The sequence below is a fragment of the Ambystoma mexicanum genome, chromosome 1p, assembly GCF_040938575.1.
Source record: "Ambystoma mexicanum isolate Mex_15411 chromosome 1p, UKY_AmexF1_1, whole genome shotgun sequence".
Classification (NCBI taxonomy): Eukaryota; Metazoa; Chordata; class Amphibia; order Caudata; family Ambystomatidae; genus Ambystoma; species Ambystoma mexicanum.
In genome coordinates this window covers 1,093,012,042-1,093,030,637 of record NC_090921.1, presented here as the reverse complement: position 1 = coordinate 1,093,030,637, position 18,596 = coordinate 1,093,012,042, and the positions used below count along the sequence as shown (strand labels likewise).

General features: G+C 43.8%; 1 protein-coding gene across 1 annotated transcript in view; it reads right to left on the bottom strand.

Annotated features, from left to right (window-relative positions):
* Nucleotides 1–4,785: 4,785 nt before the first annotated feature.
* Nucleotides 4,786–18,596, bottom strand: part of EIF3F (eukaryotic translation initiation factor 3 subunit F) — a 133,338-nt gene continuing 119,527 nt past the window's right edge. Inside the window, exons 7-8 of the mRNA XM_069604686.1 lie at nt 9,227–9,340; nt 4,786–5,158 (exon numbers count right to left, since the gene is read on the bottom strand). Coding sequence (XP_069460787.1) covers nt 5,081–5,158; nt 9,227–9,340 — 192 coding nt within the window. The 3' untranslated portion in view covers nt 4,786–5,080. The remainder of the gene's footprint in view (nt 5,159–9,226; nt 9,341–18,596) is intronic.

The window sequence follows — 18,596 nt, the reverse complement described above, 5'->3', positions numbered from 1 at the left end:
CCAAAGATACTATTTGAGGAGAATTTCAGGTCAGAGATCACTCTACATAAAGTGGTTATCAAACCTGTTGCGTATGGTGGAAAAAGAATGGAGTTAGATTTGTGGTTTTGGCCTGTAATAAAATTTAAAGATAGAGTGGCGAAAGGAATAGTATATGTCTCGAAAAAAGGGAGACTACCGCTGCTCAGTTGGTCACACCAGAGAAGGCTAAAGATTAAGCTTGATCCCAGCGCTGAGGAGGCTGTATATGCCGTGGAACAAGAATCTCCAACCAATTCACTAGAACAACCTTCTATGTGTAGGGAAGAATGGGTACTTTGAAGAGCTTCTATCATAAGATTCGAATGAAAAATGATGCGGTTCCTGTAGTACAAAAGGTTAGACCTGTTCCTTTGACCATCAGGACTGCAGTAAAAGAAGAATTGGAGAAAATGGAAGCACAAGGAGTAACAGAAAGAGTTGAGTCCTCAGAATGGGTTTCTCCTTTGGTCATTGCACACGAGCCAAATGGGAAATTGAGATTGTGCATAGACCTCAGATGTGAGAATAAGGGCGTTATTCCGGACAGACAGCCGTTACCCAACATGACAGAAATATTGGGCACAATCAAAGACGCCAAAATGAGTACATTGGACCCGACGTCTGTGCATCACCAAATAAAACTGCATCCCAGTTCCCGAAATCTTACAGTGTTTATCACGACTGAGGGTTTATTTCAATGCAAAAGGATGCATTTTGGTGTTGTTTCTGCTGCAGCTGTTTTTCAAAGAATAATGTACCAGCTATTTCATCATATGGAGGGTGTTTCCAGGATGACGTGCTGGTGTATGGAAGGAACCAAGAGGAACAGGACAGTAAGATTCACAGAGTGTTAGACATTTTTAAAGAAGCTGGCCTTACCCTTAGTAGGGGCAAATGCAAATTCAATAGAGGAAGCATACAGTATTTGAGTCGTGAAATTTCAGGCAAAGGCCTCAGACCGAAGATTGAATTGGTGAACACTATTGGTTAATTTTCCCAGCCCCATTAGTAAAGACAAACTGGTGTCATTTTTGGGAATGGCAGAGTATTTTGCCAAATTCATCCCTGATCTAGCGAGTAAGACATTTAATGAGAAAACTGGTGAAAAAGAAAGTGAAATTTGAATGGAATGAACAGTGTGAATGTGAGTTCGGAAAGATTAAGATGGAGTTGAACGATGCTCCCACTTTAAAATCAATTGATCCTAACTGGAAAAGTTATCATTACCACTGATGCTAGTGGTCATTTATTTATTTGCATCTGTAGTGCTCACTTGCAGCCCGTGGGCATCGAGGCGCTGTTACAGGAGTATTTACGATCCTTTGATTAATAGGTTACAGGCGACCAGAGGTTTCTTGGTTACAGAAAACACAGACAGTGTACAATACAGAGAAGAACAGAGTTAAAGGCAAATGCATATAACAGTGGGTAAGTTTACAGGCTGAATGTAGACATTTTGTTTTCAAACAGAGTTTGGTTTTGATGGCTTTGCAGAACGCTTGGTGAGAGTAGGGTAGGTAGTGCATTCCAGTGGGTGGCTGCCAGGGTGGGGAAGCTGGGTATGGGGGAAGTTTTATCACAGACTGAAAAGGGTGTGGAGTATCCCATTGCTTTTATCTCAAGAGTGTTGAAGGAAGCAGAACACAGTTAGTCCACAATTCAGAAGGAGTTGTTGGCTGTACAATGGTCGGTTGAAAAGTTTTGCACATTCATTTGGGGTACAAAGCGTGTTGTGAGGTCAGATCACAAACCGCTTAAGGAAATTCGCACGACAAAAGAATTAGACAAAGTTTCCTCTAGAATTAGAAAATGGGTTGCTCGGTTACAGGAGTATAACTGGGAAGTACAGTATGTTCCTGGTGTCAAAAACAAGTCTGCCGATTGCTTATCCAGATTAACCAATGTGATTGATGACATGGAGGATGATGAGACGGATGATGAACTCAATGTCAATCAAGAGGTAGTTTCAGAGGAGGAATGGGCGCAAGCCATGTTATCCAATGAAGTTTTAAGTAAAGGAGCAGCTGTTGAGTCGTGTTAAGCTCAATGAGATCAGGAAAGGAGAGACTCCAGAAGCTGTTAGACATATTTGATGAGTTGCATTTAAAAAAAGAATTAGTTATGAGAGGTGACCAGGTATTTCCACCTATGGGAGTCAGGAAAAAGATTTTAGAGTAGTCTCATGAGGGTCATCAGGGTATGACAAAGACTAAACAGCTGGGCAGACAAGATTTTCTGGTGGCCTGGTATGGATTTGGAAGTGGAGAGACTTATAAGAGATTGTTGTGCAAGTGGGGATTCCGCCAAAGTGTACATTTCTAGACATGAACCGATGACCATTATGTCCATACCCAGCATACCATGGGAACGTGCTGTGTTGGACATTGTGGGTCTGGTGAGGAGTGAAGGTATTTTTAAATTTTGTATAGTGGTCATTGACATTTTATCCAGATGGGTGGAAGTTCAATGGGTGAATAATATATGTTCACGCGACATTTCATTTTTAGATGTAATTTTTAAAAGGAAAGTTTATCCTACTACAACTATCACGGATAATGGTGTACAGTTGGTCTCTGAGGAGATGAAGTGATTTCTCAGAGAGAATGGGCCTGCGCACAAGACAGGTTCAATACATCATCCCCAACCAAATGGGATTGTCGAGAGGTTTAACAAAGTCATAAAGAACAGCATAAGAGGGGCCATAGCTATAAAGGGGTATTGGAAAAAAGCTGTGGAAGAGACCGTTGTAGCGCATAGATTTACCCTACATATCACCACAGGCATATCACCATTTGAGATTCTGAGTGGCAGGAAACCCAATACGAGGGTTTGTCCTTCATGGTTGGGTAGAGCTCAAGTAAAGGACATTGATTTTAAAGTTGTCGTCAACAGGGTTTGTAAGAGTCAATCATTTTTGCAAATATGCTGCATCAAGTAATAGAACTATGAACCATGGAGGGAACAGTAAGAATGAGAAAGGAAATGTGATGCAGGGGGAAGTGGTCAAACGTGCAAAACAAATTTGTGGGAAACCTTCATATTAAAGACTATGTAAATTAGAGTCAACAGCCTATTCCCACTCTGATCGTTATGCTGGCCTGCATTACACCATTTGATGTTCAGCATGTAATTTATAGGATGAAGTGATATATTGTATGTACTTTTAGCAATTTTCTTGTTAGCAAATTTTCTGTATGAGGAGCCTGTTTTTACAGTATGTTATGCTACAAAGTAATTTACTATGTTTTTGTTTTAGTTGTTAGAAATATAGGCATAATGTTATTTTTGTCAGTTTTATAAGGAAGAGAGGTGTGTAATATCTTAGTGTAGACTGTAGGATGGGTTCTGTATTATACAGCTTCTCATCAGAGCAAGTGTAGAATATGAAATGCAGGAGGACTAGTGAAGGTGCTCTGAAGGAATGTTGGGATTGAGTTGGCTGTGCAGTTACTGACAGAGCCGGTGGGCTAACCTCGATACTCAATAAACCTTCTACCACTTATATGTAAATATGGTGCGATGAGCATCATTTCAACACAGCATCTGCATGGTCTCCAGGCGCTCTGGAGAATCAGAAAGGAGAGAAGGTTAAACTAAGCAAATAATGCTGAATCCATATTTCACAATTCACAAAATAATAAAAAATAAAAACACAAAAATACTGAATGGGGAATCGAAGAAAGTGAAGTCAAATAATAAAATGTAACAGCTTCATTAACACTTGAAGTTCTGAGAAAAACTGTTGGTTTTAAATCCAATAAAAGGATAGTGACAGTACATGACCATATCCAATACGCTACAGGCATCTGCAACCTGCGCGATCTAGAAGTTAATTAACCATTAGGCTACTGAATTCTTCGGACAGGGAGGGATTAGAGTGTCTCTGTAGTGTATACCAAAGGATTTGATCTGTGAAGAAAGGATTTCTACTGTGAAGAAATCGGATGCGTTTGCAACAAAAAGAACAAGTACACATTTCCGAAACAAGGATACATGCCCAAACAAGGTCATGAATCCGAAACCACACAAATAGACACCATCGGATAAGAAAATCAAACAACCTCCCGATTCACACACCCATGCATTCGACTCACACCCACCTCTGAGATGACAACACCATAAGCACCTTAAACGTAATCCAGAAGAGTGATCGCCTACAATTCTCCACCAACCTTGCCAGACAGTTCATAGGCCCAGGTCGTCAGCGACCCTACATTTTCCAATTTAGGATTGTGTGCAGATGCCTATTGCAAACGAAATCCACATAGAACAAACTTCTGGACACTGAATCCTTCATAATTTTGAATGCGGCCGCAACTCTCGACGAGTCAGAGAAGCAGCAAAAAGATGGTCTGAAGGCACTGGGATAGGTGGGGCTTTACACCTACTGCTTTTCCGGCCCTGCTCCTACTCTATGCATGCAAGTGTTGGAACCCTCTCCTGCCACCCCCTTCCTTACTACCAGCTTTTTACTCATCCCCCTGCACAAAGTCTCCACAACGTCCCTGGGAATCCCCTTCTTTCATCCCTCCCTTTAGAATCTTGAAACATCCTGTATGTATCAAATAGCCAGTAGTTATTATATAAAACACACAAAACAAATGACTTACCTGGCACTGCCAAAGCAGAAACACTAGAAAAAAGGTTTGATGTTCTGGAAGATGCGCAGAAGGTACTACAGAGTTTAACTGCAGAGGAACCACAAAATGTGATTTAATATAGTTATGGTGCCGCCCTTCTACTTGAAACAAACAAACGCCTGCCTGCCAATTGTAACATTTTTTTTTTAATTCATATTAAACAGGAAAAATAAAATATGGAACAGAGTTCATCTTTTAAGATGGGGAATTTGCCAAGAGCAGTCATTGAAGCCAGTTGCATCTGTACGCTTGCTACCCTGCGAAGATCAAGTCTCCATTGAATGTGCGATTTTACACCCCAAAGTGTAAAAACAGTCAATTCCGGGACAAGGCTTCTTCAGTCGTGTGCAAAGCAATGTGCTTCATTTGCTGCCTGGTCTGATCCGAGCCAAAGACTTCCGCCACGTAGATATTTACCATTAGAGGTTCAGCAGTTTTTCATTGAGCGCTATCTGCGCCTGAGTCAGGTTTGATAGGTAGGTCACCATCAGCAAATCCTAGAAACAAAAAGGATACATAGTTTGAAACTTAAAAATCCCAGAAAATAGGCAAAATGGAGCATCATATGCACATTGGATGATTCTGGGGGCTGTACTTGCAAACAGTGGGGTACAAGGAACAGGCAAATAGAAAGAATAACGGGCAGAAACCATAAATGCAACATCAGGATGGTACATTTCTCTTTCTGGAAGCAAGTTACATTAAAGTATCAATGCAGCAGTGCATTTAGGTGGTGGGCTAGGGGTGCGGCAAAGTGTCCAGAAGTGCTCAAGTTAGGTCATACACCCGTCATTCGAAGCACAGATCTAAAGTTCCTTAGGGTGGAGGAAAAACGCATGTCTGTGGGAAAGCCTTCTAAAACCTGTTACAAAAACATTTGGGCAGAGAAGTAAGGCAAAGAGACATGTGAACAAGATCGAGTTGACAATAAAAACTGCGCTTGGGGAAGGGAACTTGGGAGGCCTATGGGTGTTCTGAAGCAATTCCCTTTGACTCTAAATTTGAATTACCTTACTTGTTATCTGCAAGTCATTGTAGCACAACTCTGGGTTACTGATGGGCCATAACAGGAAAAACAGACATCACTCAATCGGCAGACTAAGACCAACCATTAACATTACCTATGTGGCCCTTAAATATGTGGGGCTGGACTGTGCTGTGCAGCCGACCGTCAGTGTTAGGTTAGTTTCTCTAAAGTCGAACTGGTGTGGACTTCCTAAGACTGATCTCTTGGTATTAGGGACCCAACTCTTAATATAGGCCTGCCCTACACAGGTCGGTAGAGTGGCTGAGCAGCCAGGCTCATCTTAGAAAGGAGTAATGCGAGCTGTAGAGCAGCACAAAGAAATCAGTACATACAACGATCCAAGAAAACACTTACTCACTTAAAGTTATATTAAATATATATACAAATATATACAAGCAAATCTAAAATGCAGCAACTACTAATAACATTCAGTTGGAAAGGGAATTTGATTATAAAAGGAATAATAAGTAATTTTTCATATACTTTTCATATTCAGCACACAGAGTGACATCAGTTAAGGTCAGTAAAAGCACTTACACGCATCACCTTTCGGTGAAAAGGTCCAATGCTGGGTTTCAGTTCAAGGGGAAGTACAGGTTAGACAGAACACAGCTAGCAACTGGTAGAAAGAATAGCTCAGGGGCAACACGTTCCTCTTCGAAGCAAGACAACGCAGCGCAACACGGGTTCAAATCCGAATGGCAACTGTCCATTTGACTTTGGCTGCACTGGTTCCCAAAAGGTTAGAACGGTAACCAGTGATAATAATGCTATGAAAAAAACTGAGGCATTTTTCGATGGTGTGTAAACAGTGTTGTGTTTTCCTTTAATAAAATGCAAAATAACTTAATCGCCAACATTAGCTAATACTAGAACAGTATCCATTCAGTAAGCAACAATTGTATTGTTAGTGTCGCCTGTGGTGTCGGGTTTGAGATTCAGATGCTGGCGTTCGAGACATTACAGCACTTCACAGGTAGAACACAAAATGATATACACTGAATGGAAGAATGCTCTATTTAAATGCAAAGACATTACCATTGCCCTAAAAAATTTTTTACAAAAACTTGTTTGTAGTTGCAGCTTCACACCACTAGAGATGTTGCTTAACATCATAAAGCAGAGCTAAACTCCACAACGCCATGCCCTGTGCAGACTGCAGATTAACAAGAGGTACGTCAGGCATCCAGTGTCATTCCCTCTAGCAGCGATACTTTTGTTTTTGAAACTTTGAGGGCATGTATTGCTGTGCACGCAAAATCTGTTTGCGTTTCTAGGATGTTTTTGTCTGCAGACCATTTCTAAACCTGCTGCAGTTTCCGTCCGTGGTGAAGTCAGCAGGATATATTTATGAAACGATGAAAACGCTAACCCCATTGTCTGAAAAGGGGCCCGTTGTAATTCATTCCTTCATTTAGGTGGCAGTATTTTGAAGTTCCTTCATTTTTGGAGCAATTAAATCTCACATAACCGATGGAACAGACTTGATTGCATAGTGAAGTGAAGAGAAGGCATCACATAACATGCCTTCGACATCTTTCTGTGGCAATAAGCCATTGCCTTTACCTTAAGATGAAGATGCATGGGAGCGAAGATACACTGTTCATCCCTTTTGTCTACCCTGCCTTTTACAGGCAGCCCTAGAGTCTGTTGTGCCTAGGTGCAACACGATTCATGTTGTAGTGCACCAATTCAAGATGCAGTCTGTTGCAAATTTTGCTGAAGCAGATGCAGCATACTTGGGAACAAAGAGGTTGGGGAATTGTTAGTTAGAATTTCCTTCTTGAGTGTAATTCTTCGCACTTTGTGAGGATTTACTGTGATTTTACAGAGAACCTTTTTGGAGGTATGTTTACCAAATCTTTTCTTACCGAAAAAATACAGAATTTATTATTTGAGGGGCTCACCACCAGGCACAGTTTCCTCATGTTTTTAACCCCTCCCCCCAAAATCCCTCCCCACCTGTTTTAACCCCTTACCCACAATATATATTATTGTTTTGGTAGCAATGTTTCATTAAAAAAATATCTTGAATAACATTTTTTCGCTATAATCACTGGATACCCTTTGAGAATCACCCAGAATGTTTGCGGGACTTGGGATTTTTTGACTATTTCTCCTGAGTGGGAACCTTTGTCCACACTCACTCATTCTTTTACTCTGTACTTGAGAACCAGTTTTATCTCATTTTGATACTTTTTGCTTTCCTCCATGTTTTCTGGCATCTACCTTTTACTATTGCAGCAGTCTAAGACTGTCGGCTTTCTTTGTTATTTTACCTGGGTTAACTACGGTTACCAGGGCAAGTGGGGGGGTCTCTCTTCTCCCTCCTGTATTTTATTTTGTGAGATCAGAAGGGACAGAAGTGGGGGAGGAGACCGAAACTCCCCAGGTCTTTGTACTGCAGTGTGCCTGCCTGAAACTAGTTTGAACTGGGAGGCTGGCTGCCCCCTGGGACAGCCACCCCCCAGATTTGCATTAAAGGCTTGAATGGCGATTGGTGGGCTCAGGCAGTTTTCTTGCATAAAAGGTCAGGGTCCTGGAGCTGAACCTCAGAGTCGACCACTGGACTGAAGATCCGAAGAGGAATTCGAAGGACCACTTCCAAGCGACCTCCAGAGCCGGCGACTGACCACTGAAGACCGGCCCCGAATTCAGAGCGACAGGGAAGATCTCTTGAAGACTACTTCCTCCCATTGACTGGTGGGACCAACCAGTCTGAAGACCACCTCAATTTTGCGCCATCCAACAATGATCTGCGATTGCAGGCCCGCAAGGTTGCAGCACGACGTGGGATGGCTTAACATGCAGGTCTTCTTGAGCCTAGTGGATCTCACCAGGCTCTGGGTCGTCGTTTTCAGGACCCCCCCCCCCCCCCAGGTCGATTGGAAGGAAGGGTTACAGCAGGCTTTGGTTACACAGCAGGCTCTCTGGTCGCTTGAAATCGCTACAGCCGTCTTTCATCCTCCTCTTCAGTTTCAGCTCCAGTGGTCGACTTGTCAGCAGCTCCCAGGTTCGGAGTAATTAACAGGAAATAGAGCACACATTCTGCATTCTCTCCACGCATTTTACAGCAAGGGGCGGTCTCCTATCGAATCAGGATAGCCAGCCCCCCACTGGGAGTTGGTTCCTTTCAGGCAAGGTGAAAGACAAAGGGCTGGAGAGTTTTGGACTCCTCCCTCGCGTCCTGCCTTCTCAGACACTATGGAGCCTGGGAAGGGAATACAAAGGATACCCACTGAAGACAAAACTTCCACGGAGATAGTTCCCGCCTAGAATGGCAGGGGAAGACCTCAGAAACAGCAAGCACACAAGAAATGGCGAAACAAAAAGGAGCCCACCATTTTAGCAAAATGGCGGCCCGTCTGTGCATTACTCAGGCTGATTAAACAGCCTGTGAGTGACAGTGACTAAAAGTCAAAAAAGTAGTTACACTGCCACCAGCCATTCAAGAAAACTTGCAATTGTAACAAAATGTTACCAGGTAAGTAAGAAAGGGGATACAGAAAGAGCCAAGCGATCGAGAACAAGTACTTACATTGATGTTGCTGTTCAGCATAGATTCAAAGTCTTCAGGAGAAATCTTGGGCACTTGGTTCACCAGGTCCATCAGGAAGCGTCCTACAGTGTTGTCGGCTGCAACTTTGCCAGACTAGACCCCCCCCAAAAAAAAAAAGAAAAAAGGATCAATGTCATGCAAACCAATTAACTGAACGTGTCAATATTTGGCTAGTTGAAAAGAAATGTAGCAGTCTGCGCAACTTTAAAGTGTACGTTTTCTGGGGTTCTAACTGGGGTTAGAGGGACCAACTCTTCATATAGGCCTGTACTGCACAAGTCGGTAGAGTGGCTGAGTAGCCAGGCTTATTTTAGGAGGGAGTTGTGAGCTGTAGAGCAGCACAAAAAAAATCACACACAAGGCACACAAGCAAATCTAAAATGCAGCCACTACTAATAACATTCAGTCGGAAAAATAATTAGAATCTAAAAAGGAACAATAATGCAGGGGAGTATTTTTTCATATACTTTTCATAGTCAGCACAAGAGTGATGTCAGTTAAGGTCAGTAAAAACACTTATATGCATCACCTTTCAGTTCAAGGGGAAGTGCAGGTTAGATTGAACACAGCTAGCAACTGGTAGAAAGGATAGGTCAGGGGCAACATGTTTGTCTTGGAAGCAAGACAACGCAGCGCAACACAGGTTCAAATCCCAATCCCGTGCTTTGAGACGACTCGTTGGTATTAAGCATGTTATAAATGAACAATTATATATAACATGTAAACTCGATGTTTCCCAACTAAAAAAGTGTGTTCACAATTGAAGTCTATGGAGAAACCATCATTGCCAAAGACAGTAGGATCAAGAAGATGGACCTTTGGGAAACCAGCAAAGCCACAGTCAAATGAACAAGCACCGGTTCAGAGAAAAGTTAAGTAACCAGTCAGTTGTTCTTGTAGAAAACACAGGAGCTCAAGAGCAGCCTTCCTGTTGGAATACAGGTTGCAAGACCTGCACAGTGGTGTTGAAAGCAACTCCCAATTGAGAAAAACAGGACTCCCAAAGCAAAAGAGCACAGAAAAAGGCCCAAGGTAAGTGTAACCCAAGCCACACAGTACCCGAAGAGTGAAAATGAAAATGTAGCTGGTCGCCTTCTGGATGCACTGATGAAGACCCGGATTTCTGCTCCTTGGTCATGGTGACGAAAGGAGGGACCCTTGGTGGGCTTCTGCTGCAGCACTCTAGAGAAGGGGTCGGCAGCAAAGGATTCAGCTCACTCCAGCGGCTTTGTGGTTTTGGCGCCTTTTTCTTAGCACCAAGAAGAAACAAATATCGCTGGTTGGATTCTCTTGTATTACTCAGTCCTGAACTCTGGTGAGGGGACTTTTGGTGAAGAATACTTGCCTCTGTAGGTCGACACGGATGCCTGCAAAGTTTCTGCGAGATTCGATGTTCACAAGATGATGCACTTGTGTTGAAGGTGCTAATTCAGCACCACATAGGGGGCTACACCTACCAACTGCAGGAGTAAAGAAGATGCACGGTGGGGGTGGCACATGGGGAATAACAGATACTGAGCCGCAGACACTGTATAAAGGACTTGCATTGGGTGTAAACTTGGTCTAACACATTGCTCTATGATTAGCTAAAGGAGGGGAGAGCAAACTAGCACAATCACAAATACGCATAGTGGGAAATCCCTTGGAGAAGGCTGGATCTGGGAACTTAACATGTGACCACGACAGGGATGCGCAGGGGGTTGGGGGGAGATCAATGTACTTGGAATTGAGACGACCGGATCTGGGTGAGGTAACTGCGAGGCAGTCACCCAAACAAGTTGCCCTGCACAGTAGTGGGGAGGGTGGCTCTGTACCAATGTGCCGGTACCATGACCACCAATGCCCATCAGCAGTGGAAAAGGAACACTGGATGGCGTGGCGTTCCTGGGAGAACCAAACAGTAAGTTGCTAAGTTCTGAAGAGGGTGCCAATCCTCAAAGTATCTACCACAGAGTCCATGAAGGTCATTATCTAACAGGTATCGTGTGAATGTCCCCTTTCCCACCAGCTTCAGGGTGTCTTGTCTCCCGTTTTCAATGGTGCTGGCCAATGGCAGTATATTACAGTTCCGGCAGTCAGCACAAATGTTGCTTCATTAAGAACAAAAAGTTCAGGGGTGGGTTGTGAATAAAATGTGGTACCACATGGTGAGGTGATGGGAACCATTGAACCGATTGCTCCAATGACGCTTTCACTAATTAATGTAACTATCGAGGAGGAGGAGATTGTAAACCAATCAAATACCTGGAAAGCACAGAAAAAACAAATCCTGACTTCCGACTATTTTACTTCTTGTTATAAAACTGCTGTTCGTAGCCTATTCAGATGTCAGCCTCTCAATCACAGCTAATCCACTATTCTGTTTGAGTTATGCTCACCCAGCTGTAATAAACAGCGCGGCATCTTGCCTGTTTGTGCTCCATTTTGTTGAGTACGTGTTTATTATGCACCAATTAGCAGACCTCTGATAACACACTCGCAAATGGTCTAGGTAGCCCGGATATCAGTGTTCTGCAGCCCAGGAAAGTCACAGGATGTCGGGGGATGTCCCAAATTGAAGGTCTTGTGGCTAGTTGGTCCAACCAGCCCAAGGGAGAAAGTCGTCCTCGGCAGAGCTTCCCCGTCGAGATGAAAATGGGTTCAGCACAGCTGCAGGGCTTCACTGGTGTTTCTGCAGCTGTTGAAGGCGCTGCTGGCGTCTCTCCTCATCTTCTGCTCTGGATTCCTTGTTCCAGTTGTCTCTGCTGGTAGGCCAAAAATCCTCGCCTTATATGCTGGAACCAATTCATTTACTCCCATGGAGCGGTCAATTACCTGGGGGTTGGCTCCTGCAGGACAGCCAGTTGCACAGTTAGAACTGGTTTCAGCCAGGCAAGTCTGAAACAAACAAAGGACAGTGAAGTTTCGGGACCCTCTCTTACTTCCTGCCTTGCCACACACACTGGAGCCTGGGCAGGCATCAGGGGTGAAGCCCGCCAAAGGAAAATGTCACAAAGGACCCAATCCTGCATGAAATTATAGAAGGAGAGCCCAGAAGGAACTGACAAACGTAAAATGGTGAAAAAAGAAGACCGGGGCCATTTGGAGAATATGGTCACCCATGGGTGCTGTACTGCAGCTGACGAATCAGCTTGCCAGTAACCTGCACAAAAAGGTAGAAAAGGTATCCACTGCCACCAGCCATTTAGGTTTGTTAGTCAGTTTAACAAAAAGTTACACGAGTAGTAGGAAAAGAACTTACAATGTAACAACCCAGCAACCCCACACATGGTGTGTTCTGGATCCACAAAGGAAAAGGCAGGTAAGCTAAAAGTTATCTTACGACTCTTGGGAACTGTAGTTCAAACAAGAGAATGAATTAAAACAAAGAAGTCCAAGGGACTCCTCAGTGACACTGCACAGAGGGTGCTGAGTGTCACAAAGTTAATAACAGATGCCTGTATTAATCACATGAAGGAAAGAATACTCTAAACAGTCAAATAGAAATCCCAGTCAGAGAGAAGGAATGAGGGAGTGGTAAAAAGTTCCACTCACTCGGGAGACAAAAACCAAAAAAGTCCAGAGTCCAGCAAAAATGCTGGGGGTATCGCCGGTTAAAAGGGAATTAGCACAGAAACTGAAAATTCTCCCCAACACGTACATTAAATCACACAGAATAAACATTTACACATGGTGAAGAAAATATCAATGTCGCATGCAAAACTTACTGCATTAAATCAAACCACATGCATGCAATGAATCAAACCACATAGAAACAGCACTATCAACAAATTAAACTATTTGAATGTTAGTACTTTTTTGTACAGACAAAAAACCTGAAAAACTAAACAATAAAAGTTACTGCGATGGCGATCAACTCTAAAACATCTCCATGTTAAAAATAAATCTGATGGCGCAGTATAATGCTCATTTTAAAAGCATGAGGTACATTAACTCTTAACCAAGGAGTACTGAAACAGCTTGCTTGTTTAAACAATTAGCAAAGCATTATAGTGCAACAAACAAACGTACGTTTTAAACAGTACCCTAATATTTATCCCTTTAAGGAAATCCTACTACCAGTCTGGCGAGCAATAAGCTGACTGGAGCAGAGCATACTTTTTATAATGTTATTTTTTAAAATACCGCACTGACAGCTTTAAAGCAGAATAGTATACACTAAAATTACAATAGCATATAAAAATGCATCATTTTATCAGTTGGGCCTAATATCAAGTGGGATACGCTAAACTCTTAGCTGCCCACTGTCAAACAGTGCCACGTACACCTAATTCTGAACTTCTGTTTAACAAAACAAAGGAGCAGGAGCTCCTCGGACCAGCGTCCGCCCCTGCAGGAGCAGCGGGCACCCACCAGTAAGCCTTTCTGTGCATACCATAATTAAGGCAAGCGCTAATTTGCAGCGCCTGCTCCGCGATGTGTTTATTTTGATCGCGGCATCCGCTTCTGTATTTTTTGAATTCCTCATATTTAAACGAAGCAGCGCCAACGTGCTTCCTTACAGCACCAAATCGTGGCAATTTGTGCCCCCGCATTGGAATCGCCATTGGAGTACAAGAGGTACTCGATATTAAAAAATGGCCGACTCCTTTCCCAACACCAGATCAGCCTGCCCAGGACACCTCTCCAGGCTATTCTGATAGGCTGTCCTGCCTATTTCATCCCCCATTGGCTGCCGGCAGGCAGAGCCGGCCCACAACATCCAAGGCCCACTGCTACGTGGCCAGCACCTGTTTGGTTCCTGTTTGTGCCTGTGTCTGCCATCTGCCAGTCCCTAACTGCCACACACATGGTAATCTAAATACCTGGAACCATAACTTTGCCATATATAGTGACATATGCTTCTCGCCCTGTTGAAAAATCGAATTTAGGAGACCCTATGCCTATGCACCCTGCCAGTGACCTATGCTTTTGTGCCTCGATTGCTTAAATCGAATCTAGGTGACCCTATGCCTATGCACCCTGCCAGTGACCTATGCTTTTGTGCCTCGATTGCTAAATCGAATCTAGGTGACCCTATGCCTATGCACCCTGCCAGTGACCTATGCTTTTGTGCCTTGATTGCTAAAAACGAAACCCACTGCCTATGCACCCTGCTAGTGACTACAACTTCACTGTACTAGCCCTTCTTGCCCTACATCACAATGTATCTCCATGCGCTTTATACAGTGTTACTTAGATCAATACTGTACTTTTTGAACAGCCAATACCCAACCATGCTACCTAATCTACCAGCACTTGAGCCCGCATATAACCCATATACACTAACTGAAATGGCCTCCATACCTTGCCCTGTTCTCATGAGGAACCTTAGATTACGGGCCAGGCTCCCAAGGCTCCATGACCCTCTACCTAAACCAGCCTACAACAAGGTGACTAGGAATCCTTCCCTACACCCTCTTCAATTGAACAGTAGACTCCACCGTGAGCCCATCCGTGACCAGAAAAGTACACATGAATCTGTGCCACCACCCCTAAACCTAGTAGATCTCAGAACCAAGGGTGCTCTAATAAACGTCCGCTCTATGGTAGCCCATGCATCAGACATTGCCGACCTGCTACACAATGAAGACCTGGACTTCTTAGCGGTCACCGAATCTTGGCTTCACCCCACGGTAGGCCCTGCAATTATGCTAGCGGTACCAGATGACTACACGCTATTAAGACTTGATCGTACCACCTCTAGAGGCGGAGGTCTTGCCATCATAGCCAAAACCAAATTCCATATCACAATTGAATCATCCACTAATGTGAGCTCTTGTGAATCTCTAACCGCCAAGGTAACTTTATCTAATACTCAATCCATCTCCATCCACCTTATCTACCGACCACCGGGCCCTCTAGGGTCATTTGAAGAAGACCTTACAGACATCTTCTCAAATAATCTTAAAAATTCCTCACAACGCCTCTTACTAGGAGACTTTAACCTCGGATTTAACGACCCCACAGACACAAATGCAAGTACTATTAATAACACCCTAGAGGAACTGGGCTTCACCCAGAAGATCACCGAGCCCACCCATATCAAAGGGAGAACTCTAGACTGGCTAGCGGTGCACAACTGCCCAGTCCTAGTCTCCGCCATACTCCCACAGCCCTGGACAGATTACTTGATCTCGTTTACCCTAGAGGCAACCCCAGCACAAGCTAACAGCATAGCTCCAGCTGTCCAATCCCGAAATAAAAAAAACATCACTCCCGAAAACTTGATCCCGCTTATCACACCAACCTTGAATGCCATCCCGGATCGTACAGATCCATTCACGATGGTGGACATATATAACAAAATCATGCTTTCTTCCCTTGATGCCATAGCCCCTTTGAAGCTAAAAAAGAGTAAGCCCCGGAAACACATCAACTCCTGGTTTTCACCTCATCTCAAAGCCCTCAAACAGAAAAAGCAACGCCATGAAAAAATCTGGCGAGCTGACCCTTCAGAAAACAACAAAAAAAAACTTGCAGTCTAGCTTCCCAATATAAGAAAGAAATTATACTGGCCAAACAAACGCCCTACAGTACACGCATCGCTCAAGCTAAATCTAGCACTAGAGAGCTTTTCACAATACTTAAAGAGGTTGAATCCCCAATTCAAGGGCCTGACTCATGTATCAAAGATAAACACTGGTGCACGGGCATACAAAATGCCCTAGCGTACAAAATCTCTTCCCTTAAGACTAAGATAAGCATTAAAAAAGAATCTCTGCTCGCCTCTACTAAGCCGAGTACCGGCATCCACAATAAGGTTCACCTGACCCAATTAGCTCCCCCAGCGCACAACCCTCACTTTAATTTCCATAAAGTATCCACCAAAGAGGTAGAAAATACCATTCTTACCCTCAAACCTTCAAATTGCCACGGAGACCTATGCCCCGCTCAACTGATAAAGGATGCAGCCCGTGATCTTGCACCATTTATTACCAAACTAATAAACGTGTCTTTCACATCAGGCACCGTACCTAATAACTTAAAACAGTCCTGGGTCCTCCCTCTGCTTAAAAAAACGAATTTAGACCCTTCCACTCCCACCAACTACCGCCCCATCACCACAGTACCGTTCCTTCCTAAAATCCTCGACAAAATAGCCTACCAACAGATCCAACATTACCTTGAGCACTTCCATCTCCTAGGCGCCCGACAATCTGGTTTCAGGCCAAAGCATGGAACCGAAACTGCACTTATAGATCTCAAAGCACAAATAGACGAGCTGAGAGACCAGGGTAAGACAGCACTATTGCTACTCCTTGATCTCTCTGCGGCCTTCGATCTGGTCGACCATGAGATCCTGTGCAACCACCTACAAAAAGCTGCCCACTTCTCTCAAGAAGCAACCAATTGGATCCAATCCTTCCTTAACAACCGCACGATGAGAGTCTTCTCATTGTCAGCAGCAGCCGACCCTACACCCATCACGTGCGGCGTGCCTCAAGGATCTTGCGTCTCCCCTACACTTTATAACATCTTCACGAAGCCTCTCTTTGATGATCTAGACGATCTGGGTATCACCTACACTAATTACGCCGATGATACCCAGATCCTCATCCCGTTGTCGGGGGATTATGACAAGGATTTGGCCTTCGTTAATAAAGTGTACCTCATCATCCAGGCATGGATGGCCTCACACGGTCTATGCCTGAATGATGACAAGACGGAACTCCTGATTCTTGGCTCAACACACTACCTCAACAAGCTAGGCAACAAATACTCATCATTCATAATTGACGATCACAAGATCAAGGTAGCTAAGGAGGTTAAAACCCTCGGCTTCTATCTAGATTCCTCCCTCACCTTCAACAAACAAGTGAATGCTACCACCAACTGTACCTCCTTGGCCAGGGCACTGATCCTGTCCAAGTTGGACTATTGCAACGCTCTATATGTAGGATGTAACACATATCTCAAACAAAAACCAAATCCTCCAAAATAATGCCCTTAGAGCGGCCCTCAGTATCCCAAAGAAAGCTCACATCTCTGACTCCAGAAGATCCGTCAACTGGCTATCCACCAAGGACAAGATATTCCTTAAATTGTTGTCTCTGATTCATAAATGCCTCCACCAAGCAGCCCCTCAATACCTCATCTCTAGATTTACTAGACCCACCCTCTCTCGCCCCGTGAAAACGGCCAATACCAACCTTCTTCTGGTGCCCAGGTTCAAACGAACTATGTCTGGAGGAAACAGCTTTCCAGTTAAAGCAGCGCAATTCTGGAACTCCCTTCCTCCTACCTGCAGGGAGGACCTACCCTACCATCAGTTCAGAGCCAGAACTATCCACTGGCTTAAAACACTCGACTCATAACGACCTTCTGATGCCGGGATGCGCCACTACCACCTGGCTTTTTACCTCATTGTATGTAAATATGTATATAGTATTGCTTATAGTGTATATGTTCCTCCCTTCCTATTCGGCGTGATACGTCCTGCACTGTAACCGCAGCGGGACCTCACCCTATTGTATGTAACTAAGTTTTTGCAAACCTCTTGCTGCCTTTGCGCCTGGTTACCCCTGGGTTTGGTGCACATTATAAATAAATAAATAAATAAATACAAATAACATAAGTGTTTGCTGGTCTTCAATCTAACACTGGGCATTTGAGTTTGTTCTTTCTTTGGAACAAGGAAGTACATAGAATAAATACCCTTGGTTTCCCTGATGGAGGGATATGGCTCCTTTCTATAGTAGAGCCTCTACCTCTGCTTGGAGGATCAGCTGGTGTTCTAGAGACAGGGGCCTGTGTCTTGAGGGATGATTGTGCGTGATTTCATGAAACTGTATGCAATATCAGTCCTTGACAGTTGTCGGCAACAATGGCCTGGATGGGGGCAGCCAAACACCTAGAGGTTTCTCCTCTACCTCCTACCATGCCCACACCTGAACTGCCTCTGGAATGCGGATTGGGAAGTTGGAAGCTTGTTAGGGGCATTTTCCTAAAGTTCTACTGGCAGAAAGATCCCCAGTGGTTTGTAGATCCCCAGCTCAATCAGTCTGTACTAGCTTAGGACCTTGGTAGTGTGGCAGAGCAGTCAGGCTCATGTAAGAGGAAGATGTGAGCGGTCGGTAAGTACTCTGAATCTTAGACAGGCACAGCAAAGAAGCATTTACATATATTTATATAAAAGATGTATATTTATTATATTTACACCAGAATCACTTTAAATACTTCATAAGATAACGGTAGAAAACGTAGGAATACTAGATAATACACTTCAAAAGGCACTTTCACTTTTGTGTTTGTTCGCGGTTAAATATTTATCAACATTTGAAAGGAAAAAGACAAGTTAATTGTATTCTCAGTAAATGCGCACTCATGCGGTATTAAACAGGTTATACGGTAATGCATTTACTGTGCA